We start from the raw sequence: 18,542 nt of genomic DNA, 5'->3' as shown, positions 1-18,542 counted from the left end.
TATCCTGCCAAGGGTTTATGACCCGTTATATCTGGGGGCACTGGCAAACATTCTCAAGAGCAAAAGAGGAGACTTAAAGGGCGGTATCACCCACAGAGTGGAGTACTGGAGCCTGTGTTGGAGATACGTGCTCCCTTACAGCGCAGCTCTGTCTGCGCACCGTGGAGGAGTGAGGCTGCTGTAGGCAGCAGGTGGTTCTAAAGGATCTGTACTGTTCCGCAAATGTTACTGTCTGTGTTCCAGTGGGTGTTTACTAAGCACTGGCTTTGGGTTAAAAGATTGGAGATAAAAGGGTGAATAAGTCACAGTCCTCACTCATTCTGCTGGTGTTAATTTTTGTCCTTGTGTTCCTGGTATTTTTTTTTTTTTTTTTTACTTTCAGCTAAATAATCATTTGTTTGAAGAACTCGCCATGGATGTGTACGATGAAGTTGACAGGCGAGAGACTGACGCAGGTGACTTCACGTGTGGCTTTGTCTAATGAGCTTGTTGTAAGTGGGCAGTGACAAGCTGCCAGCCTGAGTGTTTTACTTGCCCAGTTTCTACTGTCCTGATGACACGTGTGTGAACATTTACATTTGTGTATGTCGGCCTAGGAGTGTGCTTCCTTGAGTCTCCCTGGGAAGGTGGGGGCCGGGGCTCTCAGAGGAGCAGCGGCGTACCCATGGTGATGAGATTCTATCTCTGGCTCTTTCCTCTGGCTAGTCTGGCTTGCTACGCAAAACCACAGCACCCTGGTGACCGAGACAACTGTCGTCCCCTTCCTTCCGGTCAATCCCGAGTACTCTTCCACACGGAACCAGGCAAGTGGCTAAGTGTGAAAAGTAACCAGTTGTGATATTTTGAGAATAGCTGATGTCTTGGTATTTTATTTTTCCAGGACAGGTGTTTTAAACTTTTTGATTGTGTCAAGTGTTGATAGCCTTTATATGCACACAAAATTCACAAACTGATAAGAAAAATAGTAGATATGAATAGATGCCTGGGCGAGAACATAAAACAATTTGCAGAGGAAATATAAATGGCCTTCAAATATGAAGAAATGTTTGACCTCAGTAATCGAGGAAAGCAACCTGAAGGCATTGATGAAAGTTTCGTCAGTCAGATTAGGAAAGTGTGCGATAAGGAGCACTCCCGACTGGAAGGAGCTGGTAGGGCGGACCTTCTCATGCTGCCGACGAGAGTTCAGATTGTTGCAGACCTCAGAGAAGCAATTTGTTAACCCGTTGACCTGCTGCAGACTTTAGAAAAGCAGTTTGTTAACCCCAAAATTAAGTACCCATCCCTTCACAGGGGAATTCCTTATTTGGGAATATGTTATAAAATAAAAATATAAAGATTCATGAACAACAATTTTCATTGAAGCACTGTATGTAATAATAAAGCTTTAAAAAACAGCCTCAGCACCCATCAAGAGGAGAAAAGCCGATTAAATTAGGATGGCATTTTTATTGATTAATGGCTCTAGGTAATGATGGAGGCCCAGCATTATTGTAGATTATTATTTGTTTAACTTGAAATTTTAAAATTTTCCCTCTGAATTAATTTTTCATTACTAGGTCTATTTCCAAACTGACTTGATACTAGGAAAAAAGCTTTAAGTACTACCACTTTGTTCCCCAAAATAAATATGTATTGTAAGAACTTAAATGTTATATAGTTCTCTTATGTAAATGGTTTTAAATGTTATATAGTTCTCTTATGTAAATTGGTTTTAAACCAATTGCAAGGAAATGCTAATGTTCTGGCCAGTTGATGCCATGATTGGTGATACCTTGATTGCGCTGGAAGGTCTTTGCTTAAGTCTAACAGCAGTCCCACCGCCTGTGTGTGACTATTTGTCGTCTGTTTTTGCATTTGGGAGTATTTCCAATTATTTTCTCACCCCAGGGCAGACAGAAATTAGCCCGGTTTAACGCTCACGAGTTTGCCACACTGGTTATTGACATTCTCAGTGATGCCAAGAGGAGACAGCAAGGCAGTCCTCTCTCTAGTTCAAAAGGTAACTGTTTCAAGCCTCTAAATGTTTGCTTCTTTGACCTTCTAAATTTCTCATGTTAGATTTAAAGTTATAAAGTAATTAGAGCAGTCATCAACAGGATAGCTTAGTGAAAGCCTTTAAGTTTTATTGGTACTACATTGTGACAAAAAGTTTACCCCTCGAAGCTCTGGTAAATTGTCAGTATTTCAGCATTATTAACTGCTCTTCAAATATATATATGGTTTCTTTCCCCTTGAGTCACCTATCTTTATTCCTATAAAATTGCATCCTGAAGTTAACCCGAAAGTCTCACTTAGATCTTGTTTAAGTACTTAATAAGCCCTCTTTTCTTCCTAATCTTTTAAAACATGTTTATTGGAAATAAATAAGCTTTGTTCACAGCTCTTCTCTGCTCCATCACAGCTTTCCTAAAAGCTGCCACTATGTCCCTCTACATGTTGTTCCTGTGTTTTCATAATAGCGTTTTGGAGGGATGACAATTTTCCCCTCCCCCCAGTCCCCCCAAAACTCTACATTCCATCCCATACCAACATGGATGACCAAATTCTAATGAAAAGTGATGAAGATCAGGAGTGTTCAACCCCAAGTAGTGGCTCAGTGTGGAAAAGTGGACGTGGAGGAAAATGCCCCTGGTGCTAAGGAAGGGCACTGTTAGCTTCCTGGCTCTGGAGGACCCTCCTTGGCTGCTTCAGCGACTCTGCTCGCGCTTCTGTTTGAGAGGAGTGTCACTGCGTTTTGTTGGAGAGGACCGTCCTTCCAGCAGCAGCAGTCCCCGCCCGTCACTGTGCTCTCAGGACTCCGCCACTGCTGCCGCAAAAATGAGCCCTCTGGATTGCAGCTACAGTTCACCTGCTGTTGCTTAGCCGCACAGCTGATTTGTAGATATTTAAAATTTGCTACTATGGATTTTAGATGTCTACAGTTAGAATTACTGTGGTTTAAAATTATAAAAGAGCACCTAGTGCCTATTTCTGAGGTGCCCTCTTCAGTCTGGCTCAGCAGCTCGGGGTCCTGTCTCCATGCTTAGGAACACGCTTCATTCGGCCCCAAAACTGTATCCTTGTTTTTTCTAATTACAAAAATAACACTGCTCTGGCCAAGTAGTTCAGTTGGTTAGAGCGTTGTCCCTAAATGCCAAGGTTATGGGTTCGATTCCCGGTCAGGACACGTATAAGAATCAACCAATAAATGCATAAATAAGTGGAACAACAAATCAATGTATTTCTCTCTCCTCCCACCCTCTCTCTCTCTTCCTCTCCCTCTTAAAATCAATGCATAAAATTTAAATAAAAGTAACACATTTTATTGTAAAACATTTAAACAGAAGAAATAACATGATAAAAATTAAGTTTTCAGTCAACAACACATTCCCCAGTGACAGTAAATACTTATTAACTGACAATTTGTTCTTGATTTTACTGGTTCAGCCAGGAGTAAACAAGTTCTAAGAAAGCTTATTAAACTTTGGTGAAGGTGCAATGATAGGAGTCCTTTCATCATAAGTTTGGAGTATCAAAATGTACGTACTGTTTTGATTTGATGGTTTCACTTTTAAGTGTTAACTGAGGGGAAATAATCAGATGTTTTATATATATATTTATAACACTGAAAACATCAGAAACAATAATAGAGAAACATTTAGTCACATATTTGAATAGTGCACACACTTTCTTTTTCAGAGAATATGTAATGACAGAATAATAATTTTTAAAATAAAGGTTCAGTATAATCCCAATTTTGTAAGGAAGAAATTTATATACATACGTGTATACAAGTGGCTACACCAGATGTAAGTGCGAACCTATGATCAGCCCTCTTTAGTCACAGGTTCTGTGTTTGCGAATCCACCAGCTCACTGACATGCATTTGTAACCTTAAGTCAGCACTCACAGCGCTTCCCTGGTAATTTGCAGACACGTGCAGCGCGTCCAGAAACTTGAGTCAAACTTCAGTCACTGAAAACTCATGTTCCCAGCCCAGATCGAATAAGGCCACACTTTGCCTTTTGTCTCAGCCTTCCTATTGTAAACAAGTGTCCTTTTCAAGGCCCATTTAGTGTTATATTTTTTCGCATTTTTGTTCTTTTTGTTGGTGATTTCACTATTTAAAACGGCCCCCAAGTGTAGTGCTGAAGTGCTGTCTAGGGTACATAAGCACAAGAAGACTGTGATAGGCCTTACAGAGAAAATGCGTGTATTAGATAAGCTTCATTTAGGCCTGAGTTCTAGTGCTGCTTGGGAGTTTGGTGCTAGGGAATCAAAGTATGTATTAAAGATGTCTTGGCCTGGCAGGTGTGGTTCCATGGATTGCATACCCGCGTGCAAACCAAAGGGTCACCGGTTAGATTCCCAGTCAGGGCATACGTGTGGGTTGCAGGCCAGGTCCCCAGTAGGTGGCGTGCGAGAGGCAACCATATATTGATGTTTCTTTCCTTCTTTCTCCCTTCCTTTCTCAAAATAAGTAAACAAAATCTTATAAAATAAAGGTGTCTTTAAACACAACACACATAAAGCAAGGTTATGCCAGAGACTTGCAGAAACCTAACCCTGTGTTTCCACTCATGGCAGGTATTCACTATTTGATAATTCAGGCTTCACAGCAACTTTATAAATCGTAGCTACTGCAAATAACGACCGTATGTGTGTGCTTAGGGCACAGAGCAACTGTGTCAGTGGCTGTAAATGATTCATTAGTTTCAAAGTTTCTGTGTTGAATCTTTATTCTTTAATCAGGTGATATGTATACTTTAAATATAAATTTTAAAAATTAAATTCCTTTTACATAACCGTAATTTATCACCCAGATATTGTCCATCAAAATATCCAGAAATGATATTGGAAGTTAGAGGTTAGCTTGCGTTGCATGAAAGAAATTGGAGAGGCTTGGGTAATTGGTGAACTTTTTAATTCAAAATGCATTAGAGTCTATAAACTCATCCCTGCTCCCCTGTAGACTGTGTGTGTATGTCTGCTGGGTCATTCTTTTTTTTTTTTCTCTCTCTCACTGGCATCGGGCTGACTAAATAGCAGTATGCCTGTTCTTTGAGCACCTACCTTCTGGGCTCCACTTTAACAGTTCCCTTTTGATCATTTTTTTAAAGATTTTATTTACAGAGAAAGGGGAAGGGGTGGAGAAGGAGGGAGAGGAACACCGATGTGTGAGAGAAACGTCCGTAGGTTGCCTCTTGCACACCCCCAACCAGGACCTGGTCAGGAACTGAACTGGCGACCTTCCTTGGTTTGCAGGAGGTCGCCCACCCCATTAAGCCACACCAGTCAGGGCCTTTTCCATCTTGTCTGGATATTGTCTTATTAATCACAGTTCAGCATGCATTAGTACAGCTTTATCTTCGTGACGTGGAGCTATACTCTGTCTCACTGAATGATTAGAAGCTTGGGAACTTGCTCCCTTCATCTGAGCAGCCCCTTCATAAACCACCTAATTATTTGCCCACATTTGGCAAGAAACTCAGAGCGATGCTTAAATCTCTCAGTGCAGTTTATAGTAGGCTTGAGGCTGTATGTCTGGTTTGTAACTTGCTCGGTTATCTCTATATTGGTGTTAATATAATACTGCTGTTTCTGTCCTTTTCTTTCAGCCTTTTAAATGACTAAATCCAAAAATCCTCCCAATAGATTTTTTGGGGGAAAAGTTTATTTCAAGCCTGAAGTAAAGTTATTTGCTTCTATTGATAGACAATGTGGAGCTCATACTAAAAACAATCAATAACCAGCACAGTATTGAGAGTCAAGATAATGACCAGCCGGACTATGACAGCGTGGCATCAGATGAAGACCCGGATCTGGAAGCCACTGCAAGCAAGGCACACAGGCAGAAGGTGAGGTGGCACACAGAAAGGGAGACCGTGTCTCTTGCAGAAATGTTTTCTCCTGCAGAACCACCTGCCTGGTAAATCACTTGAGGGCGGGCCCTGTGAAAGTGCTGTGGAGTTAGGTTCGGGTCACTAGCGAGATTGGGCCAGGCAAAGGTCAAGTGAGGCAAATAGTTTTAAAAGAGGGGGTCCTTGGTCCCTGAGTCAGTTGCTGAATCACATAGCCCTGCTGCAGTTGTGACTTTATAAAACTTGTGAGGAGGGACTGGTGTGTTTCACTTTTCAACAAATGTTTACCGAGTGACTTCTCTGAATGTGCTCCTGAAGGAGATCTGATCTAGTTTCTTTCTTGGGAGGTTGTCACCGCATAACAGCAGAGATCGCTGCATTCAAAGGCACACAGTGGTATGTGTCATAAGCAGCATAAACGGGGGGGCGGGTGGGGAAAGGAGACACACTTGATGCTGAAAAGCAGTATCAGGGGAGTCTTTGTAAATGGGATGGCTCTTAACACGTCTTAAAGGATGCATGGGGGTAGGCACGTGGAGAGGCAGGGAAGGGTGGTCTAGGAGGAGAGAGTGGACAGGGGTGTCTGGGGGGGAACGGTGATGTGTAGAGACAGCCTAAGAGGAGCGGGACTGAAAGCTGCAGCAGAGGGCGGGGGTCACACCACGGAGGAACATTGCACCAGACTGAAGAGCAGGGGCCCCGGCGGGCAGTGCGGAGCCCAGGAAGCTTTTAGGCAGGACAGGAGACAATGGCTAGCCATTTGGGATCCTCTGTTTTGGGAGGAGTGTTGTGGAGGGTCAGAGAGTAGAGGAAAGGAACCCAATTAGGGTATTCCTGAAGAGCTGGCCAGGCCACTTCAGGGCTGGGAGGGTCCAGATGGGGGAGAGGTCACTGTGGTAGCTTGCGAGCCCAGAGAATGGGCCGCAGGGGTCTGGCTGGTCCACCCTCTGCTGAATCCCCAGGACCTTGACCCAGACCTGCCCCACAGAGGGGCTCAGCAAACATTTGAGAATGGATGAACAGGAAGATAGAAAAGATAGGCCTTGGCAATTAGTTGGATGTTTGAAGATGGGGGGCAGACTTAGAAAAGATATATTGGGAATTTCTAGCTCACAGGACAGTGAGAATGGTGGTGCCATTGGCAGATGCAGGGAATGTGGAGAGGACAGGAAGGGTCACTTGTCTGAAACAACCCTACCCAGTTTTCCCAGCAGTACCAGGTTCACTCGGTGGAAGCAAAAGTGATGACAGGGTCCTCTGTGGACTGACGGCCTCCCACGCCTCTCTGCCCTGCACACTCGCTCCCTAGCTGAGCTCTGCCCGTGGCTGGAACCATCTTCCTCCAGACAGCCATTTGACTAACGTCCTCACCTCCTGTAGGCTGTTGCTCACATCTCACCTCCCTCAGGCTCACCCCAGACTGACTAATGAAAACGCACCCACCGTCAGCTCTCCTTTGGCTCCCCTGCCCCTTCCCCTTCTCCGTTTTATTTACTTGCCACCGCACGTACCACCTGTCATACTACATACTTACTTATTTTTGTCTCCCTCACTCTGTTGGATATGAATGTCATGGAAATGGGAATCGTCTATTTTATTTTCATGTATATGCCAAGCCCCTAGAACACAGCCTGATGCTCAATTAAAAATTGTTGGAATGAATGAATTAATGAAAGGAGGAATAAAAAAGAAAAATGAATAAGTAAGGAAAGGCAGATAAGACAGGTGCACTTAGAGAGTCTTTGTCAGAGTAGATTTATAGCCCCACTGGCTATTCTGTTAGAAAATGCTGACTTCAAATTTTTTCAAATATTATAGTAACTCCACCGTCATGTTTTATTTTTGCATTATCCTCAGAAGCCTTGATTTGGTTTGATTAATTTTGCAATCCAGCTGGCATGGTCAGAATTTGAAATTCTTTAGCTTTTAGTCTTGAATGTTATCTTCTCAGATTGTGAACATTTTCCCCAATTTATTTTTAGAGCCTAGATTCAGATTTATCAGATGGACCAGTCACTGTGCAGGAATTTATGGAGGTCAAAAACGCTCTAGTGGCTTCTGAGGCCAAGATACAACAGCTAATGAAGGTGAATAACAACTTGAGTGACGAGCTGAGAATTATGCAGAAAAAGGTAACATGTTAATAAATGCCAGGATGATTGACGCTTTAACCCCATAGAATAAGGAAGAATCCCAGGCACCATGCTTGTGGTCAGAGGGAAGAAAAACAGTTATTACAACAGACCTAAAGATCTTTGGGCCAAGCTGTCTTTTTGGAAGCAGTGTGTATTCGGATATTTCAGATTAAGTAGTTTTGATAAGAAATAAATCCAGAGTAAGCCTCCCAATAGAAGAAACATACAACCTATTAAGTATTTGTATCAGTCATAGTAACCCTTGCACTATTCTGTGCTTGCTGGGATCCTGGATGCCACTCCATGGATGCGAGTCTTCTATTGCTCATTGTACTGGAAAGACAGAGCAGATGAAAGCCCTGGACAGGTACATGTGTTTATCAGCATTCCACGTCGTACCCCACCCCACGCCGTGCAAGGGGTGCTGTCCCTGTTCATCGTATTCTGAGTAGTTCACCCCCGCCCTGGCAGCCCTGTTCCACTCCCCCACTTTCCCACTGGTACTTAACCACTAGTTTAGGGTGTCTTTCGAGTCCGGAGCAGGGCCTTCCCCAGAGCAGGCTCTCAGTGAATATAAGCATTTTATTTGCACTAGTGAGAGCTGTACACTAGTAAGAAACAACCCCATTTGCTCAGCATTTTCTCATTCATTGCCTTTTAAGAAAGTAAGAGATATATGCTTAATGGTAGCAAGTAATTTGCTTAAGGTGGGAATTATATATGTAATTTTTTATGAGGGTTCTTAGAAAGGGAAGTTTAAAAATTCTAAATTCTGCCCCAAACTTGTGGGTACTGATCCCATCATTCAGCTCTCTACGACATGAAAGTTTGTGCACTTCCCTTAAACAGAAACAGAACAAAGTCATTTGAGGAGCAGTGCTTCAGAGTCAGTGTCAGGAACAGAGGACACGGCGCACTTCCTTGCGGCTGGGCCCTTGACAGCGATGCTCCCTGCAGGAAGCCTGCGGCACTAACCCGAGGCCTGGCAGGGAAGCGCCCTGCAGTGCCCCTGCCTGGGCTTGGCCTAGGAGCATTGAGTTCTGGATGGTTTTTGAGACCTATGAGATAAATGACTCTACTGCCTACATCAGAAGGGGACAGGAGTGCCTGCAGATCAGGCAGATTTTAAACAAACACTCCGTCTGTGTTGCGCTGGCCCTGCCTAGGGCTGGTGTGCCTCTGAGAACGACACAGACCGAGAGCCATGTTATACAGGGTTTGCACTTCCTTTGTCTTTTCTCAGCTATCTTTTGTTTTTTGAATTATAGTTTGACCCATTAATTGAACTAATAATTTTGTTGAGGTGCCTTTTTCTGAAACATGCTGACTTTGCCACTGTAAATCAACCTGCTAAGCATCAATTTTTTTAATTCTCTAATGCTTCTTTTAGTACTTATAGAAATTGCCAGAGATAACCTACCTCTGAAAGCAAATGTCTTGAGTGTCTTTAAGAAATGCAGAGTGAAATTATTTGCTATTGCTCATGATTATTTTCTCAGTTCTTAGAAAAAGCTTTTGATTTCTGAAAATATTGAATTATCTGTAACTTTTCGTTTCCTGTTACGTTCCTCCCAAACGAAAAAAGTGTAGCCTGGTTCTTATTAAGATAAGCATCATTCAGATTTATCCGAGGACATCTCTCTAAATACAGAATACTAAAATTCTTAAAAATTGAAACCAGGAACTTGTGCTCATCAAAAAACTTTCAAGCAAAATTCAGACTGGATGTTTCAGAGACACACAAAGATTTAAGATAGAGTTTCAGATTTCGAGGCCTTGTCTAAACAACTCTAAGAGAAGGTTTTCACATAGATATGTGACCAGACACCCCAGTCCTGGATTGACAGGCCCGTGTCAGTTATGCTCCTCCGTCTTTGGACCTCGACCATTTCATTTGAGGGTGCAGGTTCCCCAGTACAGTCTGACCTGCACCGTAAGCCTGTCTGTGTCCTGGAATGTAGGAATTTTCAGTGGCTGCCTGTCACTTGGCAGCTCCTCCTTCTTTGGAAGGGGAGTTGCCGGTAAAAGTTACACCCCGAAAGCCCGTGTGGTGCCGAAGCAATCCGTCGTTCCTTAGTGGACCACTCTTCGGGAAAGCTGAGGATGAGGGTGTTTCTCTGGCAGAGGCTGTAAGCCAAGCTTTCACAAAAGCTTGGCACTATTAATATAAAGTATGCGGAAATGTTTATTCAGTAAAGATGTATTGATTTTACTTCAAAGATAGGTAAAGTCTTTTTTTTATGTATAGTTGACAAAGTAGCGTGATTTGTATCTGATCTTTCACATTTTAACAGTTGCTTGGAAAAGATGCTAATTAATGAAGAGGAGCAGCCACTATTGGTGTCTTTTTCACAGATCGGTGCTTTATAAATAAAAATGAAAGTAACTCCTAACACTGAATGGGTTTGCTATTGAAAAAGTAATGATCTTCTGGCGCATATAAGTTTGGTGCGGACCTAAGCCTTGGCCTTGGTGGGGAATTCGGTCAGATTTTACAATCTCTGTCAAAGACTAGACAGCTGAACTCACACCACACCCAACTTATAAAATGTCACGGAAGATGAAGGAACACCAGAGGGGAAGGACACTCTGCAAAATGGACTCAGTTAATTGCACTTAAAATGCCAGACGCCACAGAGTAACACGAATCCTTGCTGATCCCTAAACTAATTCATCAGACACCGTGAAGCAGCCTGCATGTGAGGAATGGAAAGAGCACTCAGGGTCTCCAAGTGACAGCCTCTAACCAAAACGGGTGGTGCCAGGCAGGTTAGAGTGTTTGTTTAAAGCTGACACCACCGTGGTTGCAGTTTTGGGTGGCAAAGCCAAAGGAGAGAGAGGCCACACACTCCGGCCGTGACTGGAAGCTGATCAATCACCAGAGGGAAGCGAGCCTGCTGCGTGGAGCACTCGGATGAAGATGTTAACATAGTTCAATAGGTCTTCAGTTTTCTTTGTGATATGTTCATATAGCAAACGTGCCATCATCCAGTTCCCTCTATTTTTTAAAAAGTGCTACATTGTTTGGAATATCAAGAGTATTATGTAATAAAAACTTGTGATCATAATTTTTCTTGTTGGCGTTTTGGGAAGCAGTAGTTGATCTGATTTTTCATAAGCTGAACTTCACTGTCTTTCTTGCTTTGCACAGCAACTCCAGTAAATTTTGTGCTGCTTCCGTTGTGTCTGCCGGCATTTTTGGCATTTGCAAATTGCATAGGGCTCATCTGAAAAGCAAGTTACCTTAGCAATGCCTTAATGATCTCAAGCTCTTGCTAGAAACAGCTTTAGGATAATCCAGAGTTCAGCTTGCCTGCATACATTTCCCAGGCCCGCCATCACCAAACTTGAAGTGGTTAGACGTTTCATGTTTACAAAGACCAAACTGCAACTTTTCCACATTCAGAAATTAAGCTGTTTAATATGCCTCAGTGATGAAGTGAGTTGATTGCATTTCATTCATTCCAAAAGATAGAGTTCTCGTTTATAGTTGCCTTTTACCTTCAACTCAGCTAGTTGTTACTGTTCTTATTGTTTAAAGCTGGTAATTCTGTGTGTTTATTTGGTGTTTGCTCTTTCTGCTTGCTATTGGAAAACACAGTCCCACTGCCAAACATTTCTTTCAGCTTCAAACACTCCAGAGTGAAAACTCGAACCTCAGGAAACAGGCTACAACCAATATATATCAGGTGCAAACTGGTTCTGAGTACACAGACACTTCCAACCACTCGTCCTTAAAGCGACGTCCGTCTGCCCGGGGCAGTAGGCCCATGTCCATGTACGAGACGGGATCAGGTCAGAAACCGTATCTCCCAATGGGAGAAGTGAGCCACCCGGAGGAGAACAGGACAAGACTCCAGCCTTTCCCTGCACACGTAAGTAACACCACTGGCGCTTGCGCTATTCACTCTCTGTCCAGCCTGACTCCTGCATTGCCTCTTCTGAACCTGCAGATGCCCACGTCTTGCTGTGCCAAATTGGGCTATGAGAGTTGTCATTGTGTTTGCTGTATTAACGTCTCTACAGATGATTATGGGAGCACCGTAGGCACACAGGGCCATTAGCCAGTTTTCCAACAAGGCTGGGGTCTCTGGTTCTTGCTCAGCTCCCTTCCCCATTTTCTCCCTAGTATCAATAATATCTTCCCCAGCCAGCCAGTATTGGAATTTTTTTTTAAGATTTTATTTATTTATTTTTAGAGAGAGAGAGGAAAGGTGGGAGGGAGAGAAACACCAATGTGTGGTTGCCTCTCGCACGCCCCCTGCTGGGGACCTGGCCCACCTGACCCCAGGCATGTGCCCTGACTGGGAATTGAACCAGTGACTCTTTGATTTTCGAGCTAGCACTCAATCCACTGAGCCACACCAGCCAGGGCTGGACTTTTTTTATAACAAACTTGCTTCCTCATTTCCAAAAACAAAAACAAATGGTAAAGATCACCAGCATAAGTGCCATCGTCTTTGAGGTAGACAGGTATGTGCCACGTTATAAACTGGAGCCCTTAGAATTCAAGGTCCTTCTCTGCTGCTCCTAGTGTAGCAGGTGGCCTCTGTGGTCTGGACACACGGGGTAGGTATAGAAGTCTCTGGGCCTCCACAGCTTCTGCGTGTGTGGCCGGCGCGCCTGCTTAGCTTCTGCCTCCACCTCCTCCCCTCCCTGCAGAAAGCAGGGCTTTGCGATTTCACAAGCATGAGGGGTAAAAACTCTACATCGATTGTACAAGTTTTGTATTCCAAAGATTGAAGATTGTGTTCTGTAACAGGAGACTAATACCTTATTTCACAATGGGATAAGTATTGTGAGGTTTTCAAACAATGTATTTCTTTCAGATTGATTTATTTTAAAAATCTGTTTTGACAGAATGTTACATTTTGAACTGATGTTATGTTTTTGAGAGTAATAGTAATGTTTATCTTTTTTAATATTACAGTTATTTTTCAGTCAGATTTTATAGGAGTTTCTGAAAGATTCTCAGAGTGAATCCAAAGTAAAGTATATATATGACCTAATAAATTAAACCATAGTTTAATTTTGTCCAGCTTTAGTGTGGTAAAATTACAGTGTTGTTATATTGTAATTGGGAGTCCATTACTTCAACTTTTTAAGTTGTTTGAGCTGAACATTCTAAAACAATTCATTTGATACATTTGGTTTAGTGGGAATGTCATTGAACTAAGTTAAGAACCCTATTTTTGTATTACCAAAACAAAATTTAGGAAAAGCAACCTTTGTTAGTTTTCATAGAGTGCTTTTTTATTTTAGAAACATTTAGAATATAAGAATGTCATAATATTGCAAAATTAATTTTATGTCTGTTAAAAAATAGATTGTTAACATATACCAACTTTTAATCATTCATAGTTTTTCATTACATATTATCTGTCCTGATTAAAACCAAATATTTGTTTACAGTTATTTATTTTTTTTAAACTATCAGCAAATTTGACAAATTATGCTAGGTATTATCTTCGCCCTTATAGAAAAAATAGCTTTAGAAATTTGGAACAATTTCCAGGAAACATTTCACTAAGGGATTAAACATCGCTGGTCACCTGTCATTGACTAGTCTAGCAGGACAGCCAGCCGCCTGTAGAGAAATTTCAGCACCAGTCTCACACAGCGAGTAGCTTTTCAGGACTCTTTGACCGAGCAACCTGGGCTGAAGCCAGGGTAGGTGGTAGGGATTTTGTCGTTTGTGTTTTCCCGAGTGTGTTTCTTTTTCCCCTTGCAGATTGGGAGGAGTGCACTTGTGACCTCCTCTTCGTCTCTGCCTTCCTTCCCCTCCACACTGTCCTGGTCCAGGGACGAAAGCACCCGAAGGGTTAAGTACACTCTGAATGGTCTGCTCTCTGGAGGAGGGGCCGTGCTTTTGGGCGCTTTGTGTTTCTGGTCCTCCTGTCCCTCCGGTCCCTCCCGTCCCTAGCTAACTGCCCTTCTGCCCCGCATGAGGCAGCGCTTCCCTCTGGGTGTGTCACGAGCACAGCAGTGTGCATGGGCACGCACGCACGCACGTCTGTAGGAAGCAGCCTCCCTTTTGTCTAACTCCACATTACTCTGTTCCGTGCACTGTTTAACTATTTAACTATCCACAGTCTACCCTGTAACATTTACTCTGGGTGTGCTGTCATGTTAAAGAGTCGGAAAATTAGCTGGCCGCTGGTTAAATACTGTACTAGGGCAAACTCAGATTTGTTCAGAGCTTCCGTTTTCAGATCAAAACTAGTATATTTGGACTAACTGAAACATTAAAGCCTGCTTTATTTTTTTAACTTCAACATATTTCACATCGGCACCCTGCTTGACAAACCAGGGTTTTGCTGCCCCTGCATCTCACGTAAGCTTTGCGCACATAGCAGAACCGGAGGTGTTGGTGGCTGCTGGTGTGAAGCTATTCTCTTTACCAGTTGGTCGAGTCCCTCTTTCTGTTGTATAACTTATTCTCCAGCAACAGTCCATGGTTTAGGCAAGCTCCTTTTAGGAGAGCCAGGCAGTAAGTATTTATTAAGCACCTCCTCCATATCCAGCCTTTTGGTAAGTCAGTGAAAGGGACTTAGGTGACATCCCTGCTCCCAAAGGCGCTGTCAATTTAAAAAATACTTTCATGCATGAAGAGGACATGATGGCAAGATGGGAGAGATGTGGAAAGAGCACAAGCTTTGAAGATCTGCAGTCAGGTCCCTCACTCACTCTTGTTTTTTAACAGAAGGGGAGTGTAACAAGGTGAGGAGAGGGAAGGTGGCTGTGGGTGTGGGGCCACCTTTTCAGACGGGGGACGTGCAGTGGGCCTTTGCCCACTTCCTGCGCATCAGTAGGACTGTCAGAGCCGTGTGGCCCATCGAGGCCCTTTGGGGGTTCTCTTCTGCAGTTTTGAAGTAGTCTGTTAAAAATAATTCTTGATATGTGTTACACTTCAAGTCTTCTGAGAAGTTCTTAAATGGAACTGCATTTTTTAAATTATGATATTTCAGTTAAGCTAAGGACAGTTAATAGAAATGAAACATTTCATTTGAAATTTTAATGAGTCAAGTAAACTTTGGTCCACTGAAATTTTTTTAAAAACCCAAGATTTATTTTGGTAGTTTTGGGAATCATGGCAAGGACTACTTGCTGAGATGGAGTTTTCTACAAAATTAACAAGTCATTTAAAGTGATAATCCTGAATGTTCCTGGATGCTTCAACATGAGTTTAGGTTTTTATGGCATGTCTATTAAAAAAAATCGCAAATCTGCTAAACAAACTGAACCAGCACCAGCTTGCTATAGGGTAACTTTCCTATTAACAGCTTTGGGAGAGCAGCACTTTTAACTAATGGATCTTACCTCTGCATGTTTACCATGATTTTCACAAAATTAAGTGCTGGCTACTTTGCAGTCCTGTACGCGTGTTTTTTTGACAACAGTGAAGGACTTCATCTGTAAGTACCCGGTCTTCTGGGTGGTGACTGCCGTGCCTTGTTTCCAGCGTTCGAGAAGCACACCCGAATAACGCATGCCCTCCTCTAAAGTGTTCACGTGAAACTCAGTGCTTGTGATCATTGTGGGGGGAGTGCATTTGATTCATAAGTGCCAAGTTTCCATCAAGGAATACAAAAAGATTCATTGTAAAAATGTGGGATTTTCTGGGCTTAATTCTCTTTCCTAGATTTTTCCACTGGAGCAGCTCTGGGTGGATTTTCCAGAATAATTATTTGAATGCAAATTTTTTCCATTGCATTTACGTATTTGTATGAGTGCGCACGTGCACACTCAGCCATGTGTATGTGTATATAAAAACTAAAGGAAAAGAAATGTAAAGATTGGTCAGACATTCCCTGTGAAAGGTAAGCTGGGCTTTTGTTTTTGTTTTTGAGATTACCTCCCGAAGAGCCTGACTTCACTGTTCCCTGCACCGGACGCAGTGCCCGCCTTTCATCTTCCGTCCAAACTTCACGTAGCCAGTAGCTCACTGATTGGTTCATAAAGCCCGGCCAAAATAAGGCAGCAAGTGAAGCAGACCTGCTTGCCTGTAGGAGACATAAACAAAGGGATCTTAGAAGTTACAGTCAATTCTACAGAACTGAAACTCTCCCTGTGGCTCCAGGCTAACACTTACAATCATTTGCCAGATGAAGCTGAGTGGGTAAAGTACTAATTTTAGGGGCCCAGCACAGGTGTCTAGTGGCTGGGACCAAACAGCGTTCCGGGGGAATGTGAAAGATCTCAGCAAACAGAGAAAGACAGCATTTGCCCTGGGAAAGGAAGGAGAGGCCGTGGGGATAGTAAGCAAAATGTAATGTGAAAAAGGGGTCTCCCCATCTGGGGGCTGACTGCCTTGCCTGTTCACATGAGGGCCTTCAGAGGGCCAGGCAGCATTACCAGTAAGGGGCAAATAGGTTTTATGTAGACCTTCTTAAAACTGACTTAACTCTAAAGTGGCCACTCTTTTAGATGAATTATAGGATCTCCATATGTTTAAACAGGCCCTTAATTTACAGTTGACCCTTGAACAACGTGGGTTTGAACTGTGCAGCTCAATTTAAAAAAATGGCATGTAAGTGGCCCTGGCTGGTGTGACTTAGTGGACTGAGTGCTGACCTGCAAACCAAAGGGTCACCAGTTTGATTGCCAGTCAGGGTACATGACTGGGTTGCAGACCAGGTCCCCAGTAGGGGAAGTGCAAGAGGCAACCACACATTGATGTTTCTCTCCCTCTCTTTCTCCTTCCCTTCCCCTCTCTCTAAAAGTAAATAAAATATTTTTTAAAAATTGCATGTAAGTAGACCCATGCAGTTCAAACCTATATATTTTTTAAAGATTTTATTTATTTATTTTTAGACAGGGGAAGGAAGGGAGAAAGAGGGAAAGAAACATCAGTGTGTGGTTTCCCCTATGTGCCCCCCAGTGGGGACCTGGCCTGCAACTCAGGCATTAGCTCTGACTGGGAGTTGAACTAGCGACCCTTTGCTTCGCAATCGGGCACTCAATCCATTGAGCCACACCAGCTGGGGTGAAATCTGTATTCTTTAAGGGTCAACTGTACAGCTATATCTTTAGCCACATTTTATTGCAGCATTAATAAAATTCCTAGGTCACATGTTTGATTAACTTGGAATAAATTCAAGTTATAGAGCTGGAAATAGCTTAGATTTGTATTTTGCAAAATAATCAGTTTAGGGTTATTTTAAAAAAGATTTTATTTATTTTTAGAGAGAGGGAATGGAGGGAGGAAAAGAGGGAGAGAAACATTGATATGCAAAGTTGTTTCTCATGCACCCCTTGTTGGGGACCTGGCCTGCAACCCAGGCATGTGCCCTGACTGGGAATTGAACTAGCGACCTTTTGATTTTCAGGCTGGCACTGAGTCCACTGAGCCACACCAGCCAGGTCAGTGTAGGTTTTAAATCAGCTTCCACTGATTTCTGTTCTAGATAAAGAACTTCTCAAATATTATGGGTAAAATAAATACTAAGGGAAAATGCTTTTATTAAACACTTAAGCACTAACATAGTCCCCTTCAAGGGAATGTGGTGCTCTTCAAAGTTTGTCACCCTGCAAGGTCCTAAACTTAGTGCTGCCATTTGGATTGTTACAGGTTTAGCATTCCTCTTTTAAATCTCAGTTGCATCAGATCTTTATATTTTCAGGGTTGGGTGTTTTTGCAAAACTGATAAAAGGGGTTGGAAACCAAGTATCACACTGGGTTAATCCATTTTGGTTCAGAAACAATATGCGGCGGTGAAATAGCAATACTGGTTCTGGTGTTGCGCATACAGACTCTTGAGGGTTGTTCTTAGAAAGCCATACATGCTTTGAGCAGTGGTGACCCTCAGGTCCCCTGGATGGAACACTGGAGAAAACAGGAGACCTGGATTCTTGGTCCTGTTTTCTGCTGACTCTGGCCTTGGGCGTATCGTTTTCAGATGGGCCCTCCATTTTCTCATCTGGTGTTAGACTAGACCATCTGCAGGCAGCTTCTGGCACTGCGGGTCTGTGGGTATATAGGTGCTGCCATGTTTGTTATTCAAATGTGTTCCCAGGATATTTTAGTTAAACTCTTTTTCCTGAGAGGACTAAGTGTGGGTATGTTGCCTTGTGTGTCTGTGTTAGTTTGTACCAAGGATCTGTTTATGGAGTAGCTATCGAGCTAAAAAGAAAATGGTACAAAAAGGGAAAGAAACCATTTCTGTATCCACTGTTCATCTTTTACTAACTTTTCAATAAAGGATAGGCCCCCGTCCCAGGTGAGATCTGGGCCATAAAAGCCATGTGGCCTAGTAGGTCATGATTCCTGGGGAAGACTTCCCAGAAGTGTCTTGTGCTCCATACCAATGGGGGACGCCTTTTCTCTCTTGTAGGCGTCCAGACTGGAGAAGCAGAACAGCACACCTGAGAGTGACTACGACAACACTCCCAATGACACGGACCCAGACGACATGGGGTACATCTGCAGGAAGGATGCACCGGGGGTCGGGCTCTTACACCAGAGGTCTGGCAGGCTGCAGTCAGGAAATGTAGTTCGTCACCTGCACCCTCTTTTCTATTTTCAGACCCATAAAGTCTTTTTTTGTTGTTTTTAATTTTTATT

The 18,542-nt window shown here is 43.0% G+C and overlaps 1 protein-coding gene across 10 annotated transcripts in view; it reads left to right on the top strand.

Annotated features, from left to right (window-relative positions):
* Positions 1–18,542, top strand: part of GIT2 (GIT ArfGAP 2) — a 45,038-nt gene that overhangs the window by 17,337 nt on the left and 9,159 nt on the right. For 2 of the 10 annotated variants that reach the window (XM_045841282.1, XM_045841275.1), the window contains exons 10-17: positions 383–455; positions 706–803; positions 1,891–2,002; positions 5,698–5,840; positions 7,826–7,975; positions 11,605–11,853; positions 13,710–13,799; positions 18,313–18,395. In XM_045841282.1, the coding sequence (XP_045697238.1) occupies positions 383–455; positions 706–803; positions 1,891–2,002; positions 5,698–5,840; positions 7,826–7,975; positions 11,605–11,853; positions 13,710–13,799; positions 18,313–18,395 (998 nt within the window). The other 8 variants (XM_045841303.1, XM_045841302.1, XM_045841287.1 and 5 more) reach the window with 7 other exon arrangements.

Source organism: Phyllostomus hastatus, unplaced genomic scaffold (assembly GCF_019186645.2).
Source record: "Phyllostomus hastatus isolate PE091 unplaced genomic scaffold, TTU_PhHast_1.1 phas_contig_1162, whole genome shotgun sequence".
Classification (NCBI taxonomy): domain Eukaryota; kingdom Metazoa; phylum Chordata; class Mammalia; order Chiroptera; family Phyllostomidae; genus Phyllostomus; species Phyllostomus hastatus.
This window is presented reverse-complemented; position numbering and strand designations above follow the sequence as displayed.